The 17,416-nt window shown below is 49.4% G+C and overlaps 1 protein-coding gene across 2 annotated transcripts in view; it reads left to right on the forward strand.

Moving 5' to 3' along the window:
• SPATS2L (spermatogenesis associated serine rich 2 like) overlaps positions 1 to 17,388 on the forward strand; it is a 182,837-nt gene extending 165,449 nt beyond the window's left edge. For both annotated transcript variants that reach the window (XM_045296313.1, XM_004701736.3), the window contains 4 exons: positions 5,097 to 5,206; positions 8,087 to 8,189; positions 10,686 to 10,906; positions 16,503 to 17,388. In XM_045296313.1, the coding sequence (XP_045152248.1) occupies positions 5,097 to 5,206; positions 8,087 to 8,189; positions 10,686 to 10,906; positions 16,503 to 16,880 (812 nt within the window). In that variant the 3' untranslated portion in view covers positions 16,881 to 17,388. The remainder of the gene's footprint in view (positions 1 to 5,096; positions 5,207 to 8,086; positions 8,190 to 10,685; positions 10,907 to 16,502) is intronic.
• The last annotated feature ends 28 nt before the right edge of the window (positions 17,389 to 17,416 follow it).

The following is a 17,416-nucleotide window of genomic DNA, read 5'->3' on the forward strand; positions in this document are numbered from 1 at the left end:
CATGCAAGTTCCCTGATAGTGGACAATAACCTGAGTCACCAGGAGGGATATTAACATAGGCAATACAAGCAATAGGAGGGGGATGACCTAGGGGTGAATGTGCAATAGTAAGAGGAGGGAATAGGGAGGCATGTGTGGCAAGATAGTAGGCTAAGCTTAGTCATCTTAGAGTGGTCTCAGGCTTGCCTATGGGCACTGCTTCGAGGGAACAATAACAGAAAGGAATGGGCTTTATTTAGGGTGAGTCAGGCTAATAGTCTAGCCACTATAGATGGCCAATGTTAAGGAGAATAACCTCTGACCTACTTTTGCCGACAGTCACTCTTAAGCAGCTAAGTTTGGTACATATTTTGGGGAGACAACTTAAGAGAATTCCTTCTGTTCCCCACAGTTAATGTCTCCTTATGTCTGAGGTTTCTTATCAGAAAGGGAATAGTACTTAGCTCAAGGAGTAACGATTAAATGAGAAAGCATACAATATGTTCACGAAAAGTGAACAGTATATACACTGGTCCAAACCCCTCTGGGTCACAGTGAGAAATGCAGGTCACAGAGGAGAAAGTGGTATGTCTGCTACACCCCTTCACGGATGGTGGGAAAGGGAAATGTGTTTGGTTTCTTCTAAGTCCAGACCCATTGGTCTACACACAATCTTGAACTGAACATACTGCTGTCAAAGCCATGTCTGTTAAACATAAAGAATATTTTTTCCATTCTCCATCTCCTGTATATGGTATACGCTTGTGTTTCCTCAGTTATAACCTGAGCTACTATGTCCCTCGTGGCACATCTGGAAATGCTGGGAAGACTGTAGGCGCTTTGTAAATATTGATTATATTCATTATTATAATTAATTTAGCTTCTATCCTGTCACATCTAAGTAAATAATCTAATGTAATTAGAAGAAGAGGAGTTATATTGCGGATGATTATATCTCACTATCTGTAGTTAGCATGGTTTGAGTGTCTTGTACTCAGACGTTAAACACATTAGATCATGGAGCCCCACAGTGTGTGTGTGTGGTTGGGAGTGCCTGTATCTTACAGAGGAGGAAGCGTGGCAGGTGAAGTGCTGGAGTCTCAAAGGCGGTGTGCCTGCGGGGTTGAGGACCTAGATGGGTGTGTTCTGGGAGCCTCACATTTACTAGAGATGTGGGAAAACTATTACTTCCTATAATAGCAAGGACCACATAGATTATGATGTACAATGCCAAATCCACAAGAACCTTGAAAGATTAAAAAGACTTTTGAGACGTCCTTAAAGACCCACTTTGACTCTGGTCTGTCTGCCTCCCTCCCCGTCTCCCCAGGATTCTGAGCACACAATCTGCTATGAGATGCTGTTCGAGAAGCCCTGAGAATTTTTTTTTTAGGGTTCAAGTAATATGGACAAGCTTCCAACGGGTCCCTAAAATGTGAAAGAATGCATCAATCCTATTGAGAAAGTACATTTCAGCATACTAGTTACTGTTCATCAAAGTACTTAACTAATATTAACCACATCTTGAATGCAGTGAAAAATCTAAAACTTTAAGATACAGTCTCGCTTCACAGATTTCCTTTAGGGACGATGCTTTCAAAACCAGTACTCACTCTTCTCAGTTATCTGTTCAATGAATCTTAGGAGCTCGTCTGCTTTTTTGGGGGGTGGGTGGGAGAAGATTGCTTTTTGTTACTGTGATTGGTGTTTTTAAGATTTAAAAAAAAAAGAAGCCCCCCCCCTAAGGAATATTGCTTTGGTTCTGAAGTTTTAAGGCTTTTTCATAATGAAAGGCTTTGAAATGTTAATGAGAGTATATGTAAAATGCATCCCCAGACTTGCTGATGCAAAGTGTTCATTTCCATGTACATTTGCATGTGTGTCAACTCGAAATGTATTGGTGATCTTGCACCTGCATTCTTATTTTAGGGCCCACTTACATAGATTTCCGTGAAGTCTTTTGTTTCATGTGAATGCCCAAGTTCTGCTTAATCAAAAAGAACAATTAGCCTTCATCGTCGCAGGCGCCACAATGGATCCATCCGGGAAAGTCAAGCCTCTCACTGAGCAGCCACTCGAGGTCTGACCTCCTGGGACCGAAACTCTTGACCCCTTTCATCCTCTAATCCAGACCTTTAGCACTTTGGGCTTTTATCATCGTTCCTTTACAAAGCGAAAGCACCGTGATTCATCTTCTGAGGAAATGGTGTGGAAGCCCCGTCTGCCTTCCTCGGGCTTCCGTAAGGAGATGGGGAATCCAACTCCACTCCAGCCCAAGGCTGATTGCCACAAGGCAGAGGTCAGATCTGCCTCCACTCCCCGTCCTTCTTATCCTGTTCCGATCCAACTGACCCTCCCGTGACACTCTGCTTCTCTCCTACGTTCAGTATTCTGTGGCCACACACACCTCACAGACAATGCCTGCAGGTAGGGGCTTTCTGAGAGGAGTTAATAGGTTACAAGTCTGGATCAGAAAGCATGAAGGATACAGTTCTTTTGTCTGCAGCTCTTCTTCTCAGCCATGCTGGCAGTCACATCTCTCTCAGCCTCTCAGCCAGGTGTCCCCTTCGCCTCTGCCCTGCTCAGGGAAGCTGTAAAACTCCATGAGTGCTGAAGGGAGAAAACTATCCAAAGGGTGCCCCCTCTGCAAGCCTGCCTCCTGCTTGAAGGCACTTGCTTTACTTGTTCTGTGGGCCAGGAAGCCCTCAACCTCCGCTGCTGCCACCACTGCTTGCCAAGATCTCAGGCATGCTCTGCCAGTGGCTTTTTCTTGACTCTCTTGGGATTCGCTGATCTTCTTTCTGAAATGGCAGAGACTATCCACAGGCAATGGTAAAACTGGCCAGTCCCCAAGTTAAGAATCCTCTACACTCTATTTGCATGTTTCCACCCATGAGAACAACAAAGAAAAGCCATAGAAGAGCCAGACCAAGCAATTTCATTTCTCCGCACCTTCCTATTCAAGAATAGTTTTCTCGTGCCCCAGACTTTAGCTCCCCGTGTGTTCAATTGTAATGGAAAGTAGTTGATCAGCAGCACGGATCCAAGATATCTTTTCAGCGGCTCTTGTAGAAAAGGAATTTATATCTTCCATTGAGTATTTTTATTGTATTCTAAGTCCATTTAATTTCAGATAGATTTATTCATTCACTCATTCAATCCTTCGTTCAGCAGACACATTAGGTACCTATGTATCAGGCATTGGGCACTGTAGGTACGAAGCACTATGTGACATAGTCTGGCCTCTGGCTCAGTGTTTGGTCATGCCTCCAGGGGCTGACCATCAGTGACATAACTGTGCTGAACAGGGCAGGTGGGTACACGGAGCACCGTATCCCTCTCAAGAGGGCAACAGCCCTTCTGTTCTGGCTTGGTGCTTCCATGTGGCCTGCGATCCCAGCATTGAAATGAAGCCAGAACTCCAGCTTCCAAATGAAATCTCCTCCTGATTTCTTGGTGTGGGCAATTAAATTTTTTTTAACCCCGAGTGGTCCAAAAAGGACACATGTCCCGCCTGCCCCAAAGTGTGTGAGCCACCTTTTCAGGGTCTAACTTGAGTGACCCGGGACACCACTCAGTAACACACTGTGTTCGGCTAAAAAATGCCTATGTTCCCGTGATGGGGCCAAGTTTTCCTCTAGCTCTTCTGGACTCTGAAAGACCGCCAGGCCCAAATCCGTCTCTGCCCAGCGACATGGTGTTGTAAATGGGAGGCCGGGGAGCCCTGGGTCAATAATCAAACCTTCATTAAAGAGGTTTGGCAGATGGCTGGGCTTTATGATTTATAGATTAATTATGGTACTGACATCACATTGCCATCAGTGTACACACAACGCTTTTTCAGCCTGTCTGGAGAGTGCTTTAGGGTTGCCGGGAAGGCTGAGTCATTCGATCCTTCTTTTCCTGTTTGCGAGTTGACTGTTCAATTTTGAGTTGACTACTTTGGGGCATTTTATAAATAACTCTTAAATTCAAGAATCCTATGGTTTGGCTCTCAGTTCGCCCATGAATCTGGTCTACGGAATCCGTCGATCTGGGCTCAGCCAAATAATGCAATGTGGATTTGATATATGTGGTGTATGAGATTTTTACTATGTCAAGCCCTTGCCCAAAGAAAGCAAAGGCAACTCTTACATGACTTGAATTCGAGAACCGCACGTCTCTCTATGGGAAGGTCAAACTGCATATACAGATCACATCCTGTTTGTTTGTGTTCACTCACTGCTTCTGAGTTCAAAAATCTCTGGGGCAGCACACCCACAGACATACACGTTAACCCGTGGGCTACTACGTCTCCTTGAACCTTTAGTTTCTCTGACAGATGTGAAAAAAGATGGCGCCAGAGAGCTCCTGGGTGTCCTCTCTGCATGTGCAGATGCTAACAAGCATACGCCAATCCAGTTCAAGTTGGCTTTGACTCACTCGTGAAATGTCTCCACTGGGGACACTTAGAACTAAGTCATAAAATGCTCTGGCCGGAACTTCTGTTTGCAAAATAGAAACATACCTACAGAGGCTCCAAAGCAGACTATTTGGGGGCAGGATGGGGTGCTGCTTTGTTTATTTACTTAACTCACAAAATGCTAATAAAGTAAAAATTTTATGTCACGTTCCAATAGCACAACTCTGCCAGTAACTCAGTATGTGTTCAGGCTCTGAAGGTCTATTGCCGGTAGGTTTTTACGTACAGGGCACACAGAAAGAATTTGTTTTCATTCGTGAACCCCCCCATCTTTTCAAGTTCAAATAGGATTTCAACAAGTGTCTTTTTGTCCCAGCTTACTTGTTCTCAGTCACTCACAGATTCAAACGTCTAGATTGAACAGGTAGGATCAGAGGCCAGTGAAGGGAATGACAAAGATGGACGGGCGGACAGCGAGGCTGAGGGATCGTGGCAGGGGGGGTGGGGGGTAGGGAAGTGAGGGGGGGGTCAGCAGATAAGGACATAGGGAAATGAGTTGCCAGATTCCACACGTGAAGCGTTAACCCAACTCACAAAGCTTAGTCCTGTTCTAACAAAGAGTCGGTCTGTGGCCGGAGAACTGGTTCCAGGAAGTGAAGTCACTTAATATGCTTAAACCTCTGGCCCTGATGTCTGGTCCCTTCTTATTTGGCAGTGGAAATTCTGACGGCTCGTCAGAAGAAAGCCGAAGAACTAAAGAGACTCACGGATCTAGCCAGTCAGATGGCGGAGATGCAGCTGGCCGAACTCAGGGCAGAAATTAAGGTCAGTTCTAACATGTCACAGCCTGACTCCCGCGCCAGGCGTCACATTCCCATTGTGTCCGTTTCACATCTGTAGGATGTCATGCCCTGAGCATCTCACGTCACGCACCCAGCACTCCCTCACCCCCACGAGGTTAGCATGGAGAAGACAGAAGGGTGAAGAACCGCCTCATCACTATATTTGAGTATTATAAGGTTTGAAGGGATCTACCTATTATTATATGAGGAGAGGAAAGGTATGAGCTATTTTCTTAGTTGGCGGACAATGACCCAAGTAAACTTCACTCCACCATGATTGTAACCAGCATGGAAGATAGTATTTCCACGTTAAGTAATGTACTTGTGTCTCAATACACACGCGTGAACACACACCAAGTCTGTGTGTAGTGTGATGGTCAAGATGATAAGCCATGCACAACCTGTGGAATTTTCTGGCTCATTTTCTTCTATAGGTCATTTGTCCATTTGTTTAGAAGAGTAGCTGCAAGTATGTACTTTCTACGTTTCTTACACGAATGCTAAGGAAACTGACTCACCTTGAAATCAAGTAGCATTTGAAAGAATATGCTTGGAGCGCATCAGGGCAGAGTGTGGTGTGAAGGACCGAGTCCACCAAGAGGCGGAAACCTGGGTGACCTGGGTAACTTCACCCAAAACACCAAACTCACTGCCATGGAGCCAATTCTGACACCTGACGACCCGGTCGGAGAGAGCAGGGCTGTCCCCAAGTGGGGTTCCGAGATTCTAAACCTTCACAGAAGAAACCCTCCGCTTGCTCCTGCCATGGCTGGTGGTTTCAAACTGCTGGCCACGTGGTTAGCAGCCTAGTACACAACTCACCGTGATCCTGGGCTCCTTGGGTAGCCTCGATAGCAATATTTACCGAGCACGGTCTTCCAGGCACTCACGGTCATGTGCGTGACCTCCGGAGGAATCAGCCACCTTGGTGCTGCCTCCCACGATTTGAATCCCTGGGAGAGAGAGACACGCAGTGGCCTCCACATGGGGCATATCCATGAAGAGACGGGAGGTGTCCTCTTGATTGGCACACCCACCAAGCCGACACCCAAAGGAGCAGGAGTGGTTTTCCAAACTGGACCAGGGCACAGGCACCCAAAGGGGAAATAGGTACCAGGAGACCAAAACCAACTATCGACAATAAAATAGTAAGTCATGGTTTCTAAAAGTCCCCTTCTCCTCCTCCTCTTCTCTAATGCACTACACACACACACACACACACACACACACACAAACACACACACACACACAAACACACACACACACACACTCCAACATCTAGGGAACCAGAGTAGTTTCAAGATACATTGCTGCCAGCTAGACAAGCGGGACTGGTGTGCTCCTCTGGGCATAAGACTGAGTGGTTACCCATAACCCCCACAGGGGGCATTTGTCAGCCACATGCCCTCGGGAAGAACTGGTGCTCGGGCGGAAGGAAGTCATGTTTAAATGGAAATGCCAGTAAAAGCTTGTGTGGGGGGTTGGGAAAAAAAGGACTGAGTGGTCATGGTAGGAAGTTGTTGATGACTTTTGGCCCCCTCCATCCTGGCTGGGCCGGGGAAGAGGACGTCTCCTGAGATGTTCGAGAGCTCTTCCCTGCCCTGCCTCCCTCCTTCTCCTCCCTCTGCCGTCCATCCGACAGTTGCAATCACTGCCAACAGGTCCTCCTGCCGCCACCATTCCTCCAGCCTTGTCATATCCACCCCAAGACCAGAGTCGGAAAGTAGATCCGTCTCCTCTGATGTGGTGACTCTGCCCCGTTGATCAGAACCTCCCCTTGGGCTCCAGTCTCCCCTCCAACAACACTCCCGGCTTATTAAGATACCAAGTGACGAATGGGAGCTGCCCGCCTCCTGGTCTACTGACTGCGACCCATCTGTCCAGTCTCATTTCTGCCTATCAAAACCCCACTCGTCATCGGCTAGTTACTGTCCCAGGCTTTCGGACGAACTAGCCCGGCTCCCAGATTTTCTGCTCCTATGAGTTTGGATAAATCACTTCCCACCTATAAAAGAGAGAGAATAATAGCACTGGCTTCACAATAAGGCAATCTGATGAAAATTGAGAATGCCTGCAGAGATTTGGGCCAGTGATCAATGGTCGTCATTTTTTCCCCCTTTCATAGTCCAGCCCTTCTACAACTGTCACCATTCGCTTCAGGAGGAAGTAATTTCTCTCTCTCTCTCCTATTCTTACCGTACCAGCCACATTGTATTTAATGGATCTACTTCCCTCGCCATGTGGTTAATGCCCTGGTCAACTCAGGGGGAGACTGGGTCATGGTTATTTTTGTATGTCTCACTCGGTCCTCCACACCCAGATCTTAATTTTAAATGAACTGGGGGCTAGGGGGTAGAATCTCTCCCACAACCTATAGCAGCACTAGAAACTCCACCATGTGAGATCACGCTTTCTAGAGCTTAAAAGCTCTGGGGGGTCGTCTACGCGGACTGACATGTTAAAGCAAACTGTGATACGGGCAAACCACGTGCTGCTGCTGTGGAAACAGGACTGGGGTGCCAGTGGCCTTCTACTCTGACGCATGGCTGCCCTGGGTTGCCGGTGGCTGAGAGGTGGGAGCAGCCCACATCGGCAGGGCTTTTTTGCCAACAGGCCTCTGGATGGACTCAACCCTCCGACTCAGGGTCAGCGGGCCAGCTCGGTAGTTGTGAGCACCACCGGGGACTCAGAATGAAGGGGAGGAGGTGAAGAGTTGGACCCAAACACACACTTTGTCCCCAGCTCAGTTTTCTCTGAGCCCACACAGGGAATAGAGCCCTGCTGGGCCCGAGCTGGAGTGACTTCCCACCTGGGTGAGTGGTGGTCTCTGACCCTGGGCCCTGTCTCCCTTCTTCTCCCCCAGCACTTTGTCAGCGAGCGCAAATACGACGAAGAGCTCGGGAAGGCGGCCCGCTTCTCCTGTGACATTGAACAGCTGAAGGCCCAAATCATGCTCTGTGGAGAAAGTGAGTTTCCCCGACGACGGCGGAATCATTCCTTGGAGGGGGGGAAGGGCAATACACTGTTCGGAGTGGCTGGGGTAAATTATGGCAAGTGGGCCACCTCCTGGGAGGGGGGGTGTTCTTGAGCAAGGTCCACAGGGACGAACCAATCAGAGGTCAGGACCCAAGTCGCTGGAAATGTGGCCCCGGTCACTCTAAGATTTAAAGCAGCACCTGCCCCAGATTGAGACGTCGGAGCCAGTCGAGGAACAGTCTGCTTTTGTGAAGGACCCGGCTGGTGTGGGGCTGCTCGGGGGGCGCCCTGTGGGGAAGGCAGGCTGCAGAGCTTGGGAGGCTGTGCTTCCCTGTGAAGCCTGAATCAGAGCAGCTAACAGACAACCAAATGGGCCCCACTTCCTTCCGCCCACCCACCAGAGAAGGTGGGACTGAGGGACCAGGAGAAGCCACCACCGCCTAGTCTCCAACCGCATACAGACGTCGGGTTGTATTCTTCCTCGTCCCTCTCCCATGCCCCCCAAGTGTGGACACTGCTTTTATTTAGCGTTCCTCCTCCTGAGCCTACACACTTGATCCCAACACAGCAGAACTGCGCTGTGTCCAGTGCGATCGGGCTTTGTGTGTCCGTCAGCCTTTCCAGCACATGTCAACAGTCCTTTCACAGAAACGCCCAAGTCAACCGTGTATCAAATGTGGACACATACTCTCATCCTACATGCCACCGTTTGCTTTACGAGACACCCTCTGGAGAGAGTAGCCTTGTCCGTTCTTCTCGCATTTTCCGTATCCATATATTGAACCCATCTGTATTTACATGTCACGTAGGCAGCCAGCCCCGACTGCAGGCATCCAGAGGGCTGACAGTTTGTCCCCATGAAGGACAACACCGCCACAGATGCACTTGTGCTCAGCCAGCCTTGGCAGTCCTCTGGTTGCATGACTTTTCAAACTCAGGGTCTCCTTTTTAACTCCGCCCACCCCACGCTCCTCCCCTTAGGAAGAAGGCTGGGGACATGCCATTCTCCAGCGGCTGCTTTTGCCTCGTCTCTAGACACCAGACAGGCTGGCTCACGGGAGGAAACGCCAGTGCTCCTCGTTTCCAGTGCAGCCCGGTGATGAGCAGGACGTTAATGCCCCGCGACTTTGTGCCACTGATCTGGGGGGTGGAGCTTCCCCTGCTTTCTCCAAGCAGTCGAAGTGAAGTGCCGCCTCATGGGAGAGCTGTCCCCTTCCGAAGTACTGGTGGCCCCGATGAAAGGCAGCCTTGCTGTGCCGTGGCCATGGCCGTGGCCATGATAAGCCTCTAATGGCCCTTTTCCGCTTTGCTTTGTTGAGAGCTCCTAGGAGCTCACAGCTGGGACCCAGACAACAAGGGCCACAGTTCCCAAGCCGGAAATAGTCGTCTCTGAGCTATAGGAAGGAAGTAGTGACCCCATAAAACCGAATCCCGTGAATACAAGAGTCGCCCAAATCCCCTAGTGATATCTGGACAGCCCCTGACTTGCTGCCATGTCTTGTCTATAAAAAGAGGGGGCGGGAGAGCTGCCCAGATCTGTTCCATTTCTCCTGTGTGGCGGTGCTTTGATCCACACTGGCCGCCCCTAATCCCCCAGAGAAACACTGGGATTAGGTCTGATCCACCCAAAGCTGGCCAAGGAAATTGCTTTTTAAAGTTGGTGACAATGTGCAGGCTTGGGGGATGGCCTTGCTGGCCAGCCCGGTGGTCCGTTTCTGGGTAAGTATCTGAAGGAAGCTGTGACTTCCTCCTGTGTGGGTCCCCTCTGGCCCCACAGTCACGTAGAAGTAATCCAAGGAGCGTGATCACTTAGGGATCCTTCCCGCCCAAGCCAGTGGGCCTGGGACTAAGAGCCATTGAGAGGACCTCCCTGAGGCCCGGCGGGACCTCCCTGGATTACCTACCCTGTGGGGTGGATGCAGATTTGCAATGAGGGCGTAGAAAGCGGGGGTCGGTGGGGTGCGGTTGTCTGCTACTGATGCAGTTCTGGTGGAAATAGCAAGGATGGCTTAGGAGTGGGCAGGCCTGGTCCTGTCTCAGGGTATGTATAGCCCAGGGTGGCAGTTTCCTAACACCCAACACCACCCCATCCCCATGCTCTGGGGACAAGGGGCCACTGACAGGTCAGCGTGCCAGGACCTCTTGCTGGGTCTCTGCAGTCCCAACTGGGATAGAGCCTAACAGGTTTGGTCATGGGGCTCCCAAGAGCAGAGTGACGGGCAGGGCCAGAGGTCAGCCCTCCACCTTCATCATCCCTCTGTGCTTGAATTGGTTCTCGACCCAAAGAATGGTATGACAGTTGCCTGGTTGCATTTATCCCTGCATCTAAGCCCTCAGCTCAGATGATTCCGCTGCAGTCACAGCACGGTGGTTCTCACACAAGAAATGGGGTGGCCTCTGCGCCCCAAGGTGCCCTTCCACACGGCACCTTTCAGAAAGCCCTTTTCTTCACATAGCCCCTAACACCAGACCCGTTCTCATTGCAGTTACGCATCCAAAGAACAGTTATTCTTCCAGAACTCCCTGCAGCTCCCTGCTCCCTCTGCTCAACACTCACGCCGCAGACTCTGGGAAGCACAGTAACTTTGCCCGAAAATCGTCCAGTCACAACAAGCCCCCTGAGGGTAAAGCTGCCAACCTGAAAATGGCGGGCAATCTTCCCAGCAGCCCGGACACCTCTCACCAGCCCATGCCAGCCAACAAGCAGGTAAGCTGCTCACCACACCTAGCACTGGCCTCAGGGCCCTGCAGCCAATAGTCTGCGGGGTCAGCAGGAAACACTCCTTCCAGGACGAAGAACACAGCACTAGCTAGCGACTGCTCGATGCTGAGCACCCTGGGGTGGTCCACTTCCCACAGCCCTGCCTGGGCTTGCTCCACGCCCTGGCCCCAGCTAATGCACAGTGCAAGCCACCCACATGGAAGAAGTGGCCCACAGGCACTCCTGATCATATAGCAGAGTCCACCTAAAGATGTGACAGCTCTTCTTGTGCCCTTGACCACCACCATCTGCAGGTCCCAGAGACTGCCCTCCTCCCCACCACCAACACTGTCACTTGGCAGGGGCTCACAGAGATGAGGGATCAAGACCCAGAAGTTGGACACTGGGGTTTTAGTGAGGGAGATCCTAACACTCTTCTTTTAAAAAGTAATTTCATTCCCATTTATATTTAGTTTGTCAGAAGTCCAAGTGAGTTCAGATGTCTGGTTACTTTTGAAAAGGACCTCATCTGTGACCACTGACAATGCCAGTTCCAAAGGGCAGTCGCTCTCTCGCTCTCTCTCTCTCTCTCCTCCTCAGCATCCTTGAAGGGATTGCCCCACATCTGTCAAATATAAACGAGAAGTGTGACTTGATGGTCTTAGGAGTTAGTGATGCTATAAAGAGACGTTTCCTGATCTCTCAGGAAGAGATGTCTCTTTCGGTATTCCAGAACGCTGGTTTCCCAGCCTCTGGGTCTGTGGTTGCTTCCAGAGCATGGCAGGCATGTCTCTGCCCTGAACGTCTCCGTGAGCTTTACAAAAGCACCTTGTGGAGGAGGAGGAGTTCATGTATTCGTCGGTTTGATGCCCTAGTCAGGCCTGTTTTCCTCATAGTGTAAATGCACTTGCTCATCCTTTGTTCTTTGCTCGTTATATCAAGCCAAAATTTAGTCTAAAATTCCCCTACAATTTTCCAAGTCACCGTGCCTTTGGAAACAAAGGAGGCGAGGTAGAAGGCAACCTACACAGGGACCCTTTCAGCTCCTTGTTTCACCATTGCCAGAGAAGTGGTTTAGGCAATGGCTCCTTTAAGTTGAAGCACACTTACATATCTAGACTAGAATCCTGAGGCATCTAAGTTAACCTTGGCCCTGGGCCCTGTTCTTCAGTGCCACCGAAGAACCTGCCAACCACCCAGAATCTGCACTGGCCCTTCCAGAGGGAGCCGTAGCCCTTGAGTTCCGTTCCGTTTGGCCCACATCTATTCTCAGGCACTTAATGTACCGTTTCCCTAGACATAGCATCTTGACGGTAGGTAGACATTGCTACCAGTTTACACGCCCCTAGAACCCAGAAAGCTGTCTCCAGGCGTGGGAAGAAGCCAAGGTTTGAAGGCTGGGGGGAGTGCCCACCTTCATGAGTACAAGGCCCCTCCCAATGTGGGGCAAACAAAGCCAAAGATGGGAAGAAACCAAGAGGTGGGATCACAGGCCAGGAACCTGCCTCCCTGGACCCCAACACCATGCACAGAACTGGAAGAGTGGATGACTTTTGCTATGGGATCTGGCCTTCCCCATCTGCAGGAAGGCCTAGAAGGGAATGTCAGAGGTGTGGCTTCGAGAGGTCCAGTTCAGGCCTGCACAGCTTTATTCCACACAAAACATGTTTAGACATGTCACTGTGACTGGTGATTGGCTACAGATACAGCCTCTGGGGACTGCATTTACCTTAGTCTCATAAGCGTACTTTCAGAAGAAAGGCCAATCGGAACAGTGGCTTCTAAGAGTAGCTGCTGGGACACTGCACGTTAAGGCGCAGAGGTCAGCTGAGAGGCCTGGCAACTGTTTTCTGCGATTCCACATGGACTTTCTCAAAGGATAAATGCTTATTATGAAGAATAAAGAAAAATAAAAACCCCATGAGTGAGAGAAATAGGCCAAGCACATAAGTTACGCCCAGGAATTTTTTTTTCTATTATGATGACATACTTGCTTGGGCTGTCCTACAAAATTTTATTGGAAAATCGTACCCCATCCACCCTGCACCCCAGCCTTGTCCCTTCCAGCCTCTTCTTGGTCCTAAAACTCAGAAAACATTTCAAGGGAACACAGTCTGAGTTATGCGAGGATGCCAAAATGGCCAGTTTGACTTCGTGTCATTAAGAGCGTGGAATTCTTTGGAAAGGGTTAGAAAGATGAGACGCTGCCTTGGCAGTATATAGACTTTGGTGGACTATGTGGCTGAAAACAGGCTCACAGTTTGCGGTTTGTGTTTATTAAGGGTTTCTGTGATTTTGTAGCAGTACCTTCGGACTTGCCCTCATATTTGTAACTCATAATTTAATGACAGAGCTTTGGTTTTCAAAGATTGTGTTCATTCACAAGTCAACCTGAGAATGAAATAAAGACTTCTGAATCTCAGCAGGACATACTATGTAAAATAAGAGCAGCCGGGCATTGGAGTCAAACAGTCTAAGTGGACATATTGGCGCCTCTCTATTTTCTCACTGTAGACTTTGGGCAAATCCTTTAAAGTCATTATCCTCATCTGTCAAATGAAGCAAATAAAAATAGCAACTGCCTTAAAAGGGTGATGGTGATGACAAGTGGATAAGTGAGACGATTTGTGGAAGTACCTGGCTCAGCGCACGGGTCACTGTGGACACGCAGTAAATGCTGGCAATTACTGCCCTTACCTACTGCAGACACCTTCCGCTTCTATAGAAACAGACAAGATTAGTCCACTTCTGTTCCCTGCTGCTGATCTGCCAAAGGAATGACTGAATCACTAAGACGCTTCAGAATCCAATAGCTAAGACACGTTCACAGTGAACTAACTTCCTCTATGGACATGTTGGATGATGCAGGAAGCACCAGAAGAAGACGGAAGAGATACGCACCGCCACTATACCAACAAGAGTCGGTCTGTCTGTCGCCATTCCAAGAAGCAGCATGTGCTCAAGAACGCAGGGTCTGGAGGGAAGACACTGAAGGTGCCGTGAAGGCCTTCTCCAAAAGCAACACCTTAGACCTGGATGGAACACCAACTGAAACGTTTCCAGCCGTGCCAAGAAACGTGGAAGACAGCCACCTGGCCAACTGACAGGAAGAGATCCATATTTGAGATATTTGGCCAGCTGACAGGAAGAGATCCATATTTCCTTCCAAAAGAAGGAAATGGAACAGAATGTGTAAATGCTACAACAATATCATTAATATTGCATACAAGGAGATGTTGCTGAAGATCCTTAAACAATGGTTGCGGCGGCGCATCATCTGGAAGCTGCCAGAAGTTCGAGGGCCAGGTTCCAAAGGGGACAGAGAGGGTTGCTGACATCAGATGGGTCTTGGGGCAGAAACAGAAAACATCAGAAAGATGTTTGCGTCTGGTTGGTTGACTCTGCAAATGTGTTAGACTTTGTGGGTCATAACAAACTATAGATCACATTGCAAAGAATGAGAATTTTAGAACATTTCATTGTGCTCACGCAGAACCTGTACATAGAACAGGGCAGTCATTTGCACAGAACAATGATATAGACTTCGTGGATTAAAATCAGGCACGGGGTGGGTCTGGTTGTATGCTTTCACCATACTTATCAATTGGTGTGCCGACAAATAATCAGAGAAACTGGACAGAAGAAGAAGACGGCATGGGGTTGGAGGAAGGCTCATTAGCAGCTTGCCGTCTGCAGCTGATCCAACCTTGCTTGCTAAAAGCAAAGAGAGCCTGAAGCGCTTTCTGATGAAGACCAAAGACTATAGCTTCCCAAATGTTTTACAACTCAGTGACAAGAAAACAAACGTCCTCACAACTGGACCAGTAGCCAGCACCAGGCTAACCAGAGAAAAGATTGAAATTGCCAAGAATTTCATTTTACTTGAATTCACGATCCACGCTCATGGAAGTAGCAGCCACGGCATTACATTGGGCACATCTACTGCACAAGACCTCTTTAAAGTATTGAAGAACAAGGGGGCCATTTTGAGAACTGAGGTACATCAGACTCAGCCATGGTAGCTTCAGTTGCCTGATATGCATGTGAAAATTGGACAATGAATATGAACGACTGCCCAAGAATCAATGTATTGGAATGGAGGTGTTGAACATCAAAAGGATCATAGACTTCCGGAAGAACAGACACATCTGTCTTGGAAGAAGTACAACCAGAATGCCCCCTAGGATCAAAGATGGCCAGACACTGTCTTATATACTTTGGCCATGTCACCAGGAGAGGCGGCCCCTAGCAAAGGACGTGATAATTGGTAAAATAGAGGGCCAGCAAAACAGAGGAGCCCCTCAGGAAGATGGACGGGCACAGACCCTAACAATTGTGAGGATGGCACCAGACGGAGCGGGGTTGTGTTCTGTGCGGGAGATCACTGTGAGTCAGCGCTCACGCAGTGACACGTCACAACAATGTCCGCTCTGAAGACACACACGCTGCCTCCATGTCCACCCAGAGCTGCCGTCCGTCCCTGTTAGTTCCCAGCAGATTCTGCCTAAGCTGTGGTAAGATGTGATAAGGCTTTGAAATGAAACAGAAAAACTGCTGGAGAGAAGAAAACTCCCAAGTGAAGCTTTTTTTTTTTTTCATGTGCATAATCAGGATCCCTATAGCACTGTCTGGTTTTTGCTGTTGGGCAAGCATTTAATTATTAACTAAAAGGTCAGGGATTTGAACCCACCAACTGCTCCGAGGGAGAAAGACTCTCTGCTCCCTTAAAGATTGACAACCTTGGGAGCCCTACATAGGGCCACTGTGAGTCTGAATTGATTCAATGGCAGTGGCCCTTGTAAAAATAGCATTAGTATACAGAATGCCCCAGAAGTTGCCATGATTGAGAATCATTGCACTGCCCCTTAAATGTTAAGTTCTTTCACATTTCATTTGATTACATTTGAAAGATCGTGGTTTTAGTACACCTAGTGCTTGACTTTGCTGCTCTCATGCTTCTGCAAAGGAGGACTGGCAGTTCAGCGATCAACCACGCAGCTGCTAACCAAAGGTTGATTGTTCAAAACCACTCCATGACTCCGTGGAAGCCTGTCAATTGCCTTCCGTGTAAATTACCCCCACCCTCACTCCCTAAAAAGAAGACAGCTCCTGGCAACCCTCTAGAATGGAGTGCAGCTGCCCCACAGGGCTTTCAAAGCTCTCGCCCCCGTTACAGACGTGGACGGCCCCATCGTTCTCCCATGGACCGGGTGGCGGGTGTGAACCACAGACCTTGGGGTTGGCAGCCAAGGCCTTCAAGCACTGCCTCCCCAGCGCTCCTCTGAAAACATTACAGTCTAGCAATCATATGGGACAAGTCTGCGCTGCCCTGCAAGGTCACTGTGAGTTGGAATGGATCCCAAGGCACCCAATAGCAACCACTCGCTCCGTGACCTCTGTCGACATCAGCCATGTCCTTGAGGCCCATCAGATCTTTGTTTCAAGAGTGAGGACATTATCATGGTGGCCCTGTTTGCATGTGGCCAGAGACACCAACATGAAGCTTCCTTTCCCTGCCTCCTGCTGGTCCCTGAACTGCCTCCCCGCCCCCGCCCCCACCCCTGCAACCCATCTTACATGACCTTGTTTTCTCTTTTGGCAGAATGGATCTAATAGCCAAAGACGAAGATTTAATCCACAGTACCATAACAACAGGCTACCCGGGTCGGCCAAGCCGCAGGGCGGCGGGAATGAAGCCGACCCGATGGCGAAAGGCACCAGCCGCCACGAACACAGAAGACAGCCGCACAACGGCTTCCGCCCCAAAAATAAAGGCGGCCCCAAACACCCAGAGGCCCCCGAGGCCCCGGCCCACTCAGAGAAGCCCCGGCGGAGGCAGCACCCCGCCGAGCACCCGGAGGCCAGGGCTTTCCGGGGCAACGTGGCGCGGGTGTCGCAGTGCAACCTGTGCCCCACGCGGATAGAAGTCTCGGCGGAGGCCGCCGTCCTCTCGGTCCCCGCCGTCACCTTGGTGGCCTGAGCGGGGAGGGGGCAGCCCGCCGGACCGGTTCCCTGTCCGAGGTGCTGGCCCAATCCGCTGCCAAAGGAGAGCCCCTCGGAATAGCCGCGCCCTCCTCTCTGCCCACGTGTACTAATTCTCATCCTCCGCGCTCGCTTGCTTCATAACGCCCATGGCTTTGCTTGACCTGTTGACGCTTTGCCACATGGAGACCATTTAGCCAGGCAGTATTTACTCATCCTTAGAAAAACCGAGAGGCGGCTGCAGACCACAGGCTCCGCAGCAAACCTATGTCGTAGCGTGATGTCGGTCCATTGATTGTCTTTAGAGAGTTAATGTTCCCCAAAAAACAAAACAAAACAAAAAAAAAGTTCGTCATGATTAGACAAACATGATCTGCTGAAGACACATGCGCTTTTGTAGACTTTAACATCTGGTGTTTTTCTGAAATATATATATATATATATACATATATACATATATTGCTTTATTTGAAACAAATTAAAAATCTGCTGCATTTGACACCTGGCTTGTTTTTCTGTGTTCTGTTCTTGATG

This window comes from Echinops telfairi, unplaced genomic scaffold (assembly GCF_000313985.2).
Source record: "Echinops telfairi isolate 266 unplaced genomic scaffold, ASM31398v2 ScPeMD7_3;HRSCAF=10, whole genome shotgun sequence".
Taxonomy (NCBI): Eukaryota; Metazoa; Chordata; class Mammalia; order Afrosoricida; family Tenrecidae; genus Echinops; species Echinops telfairi.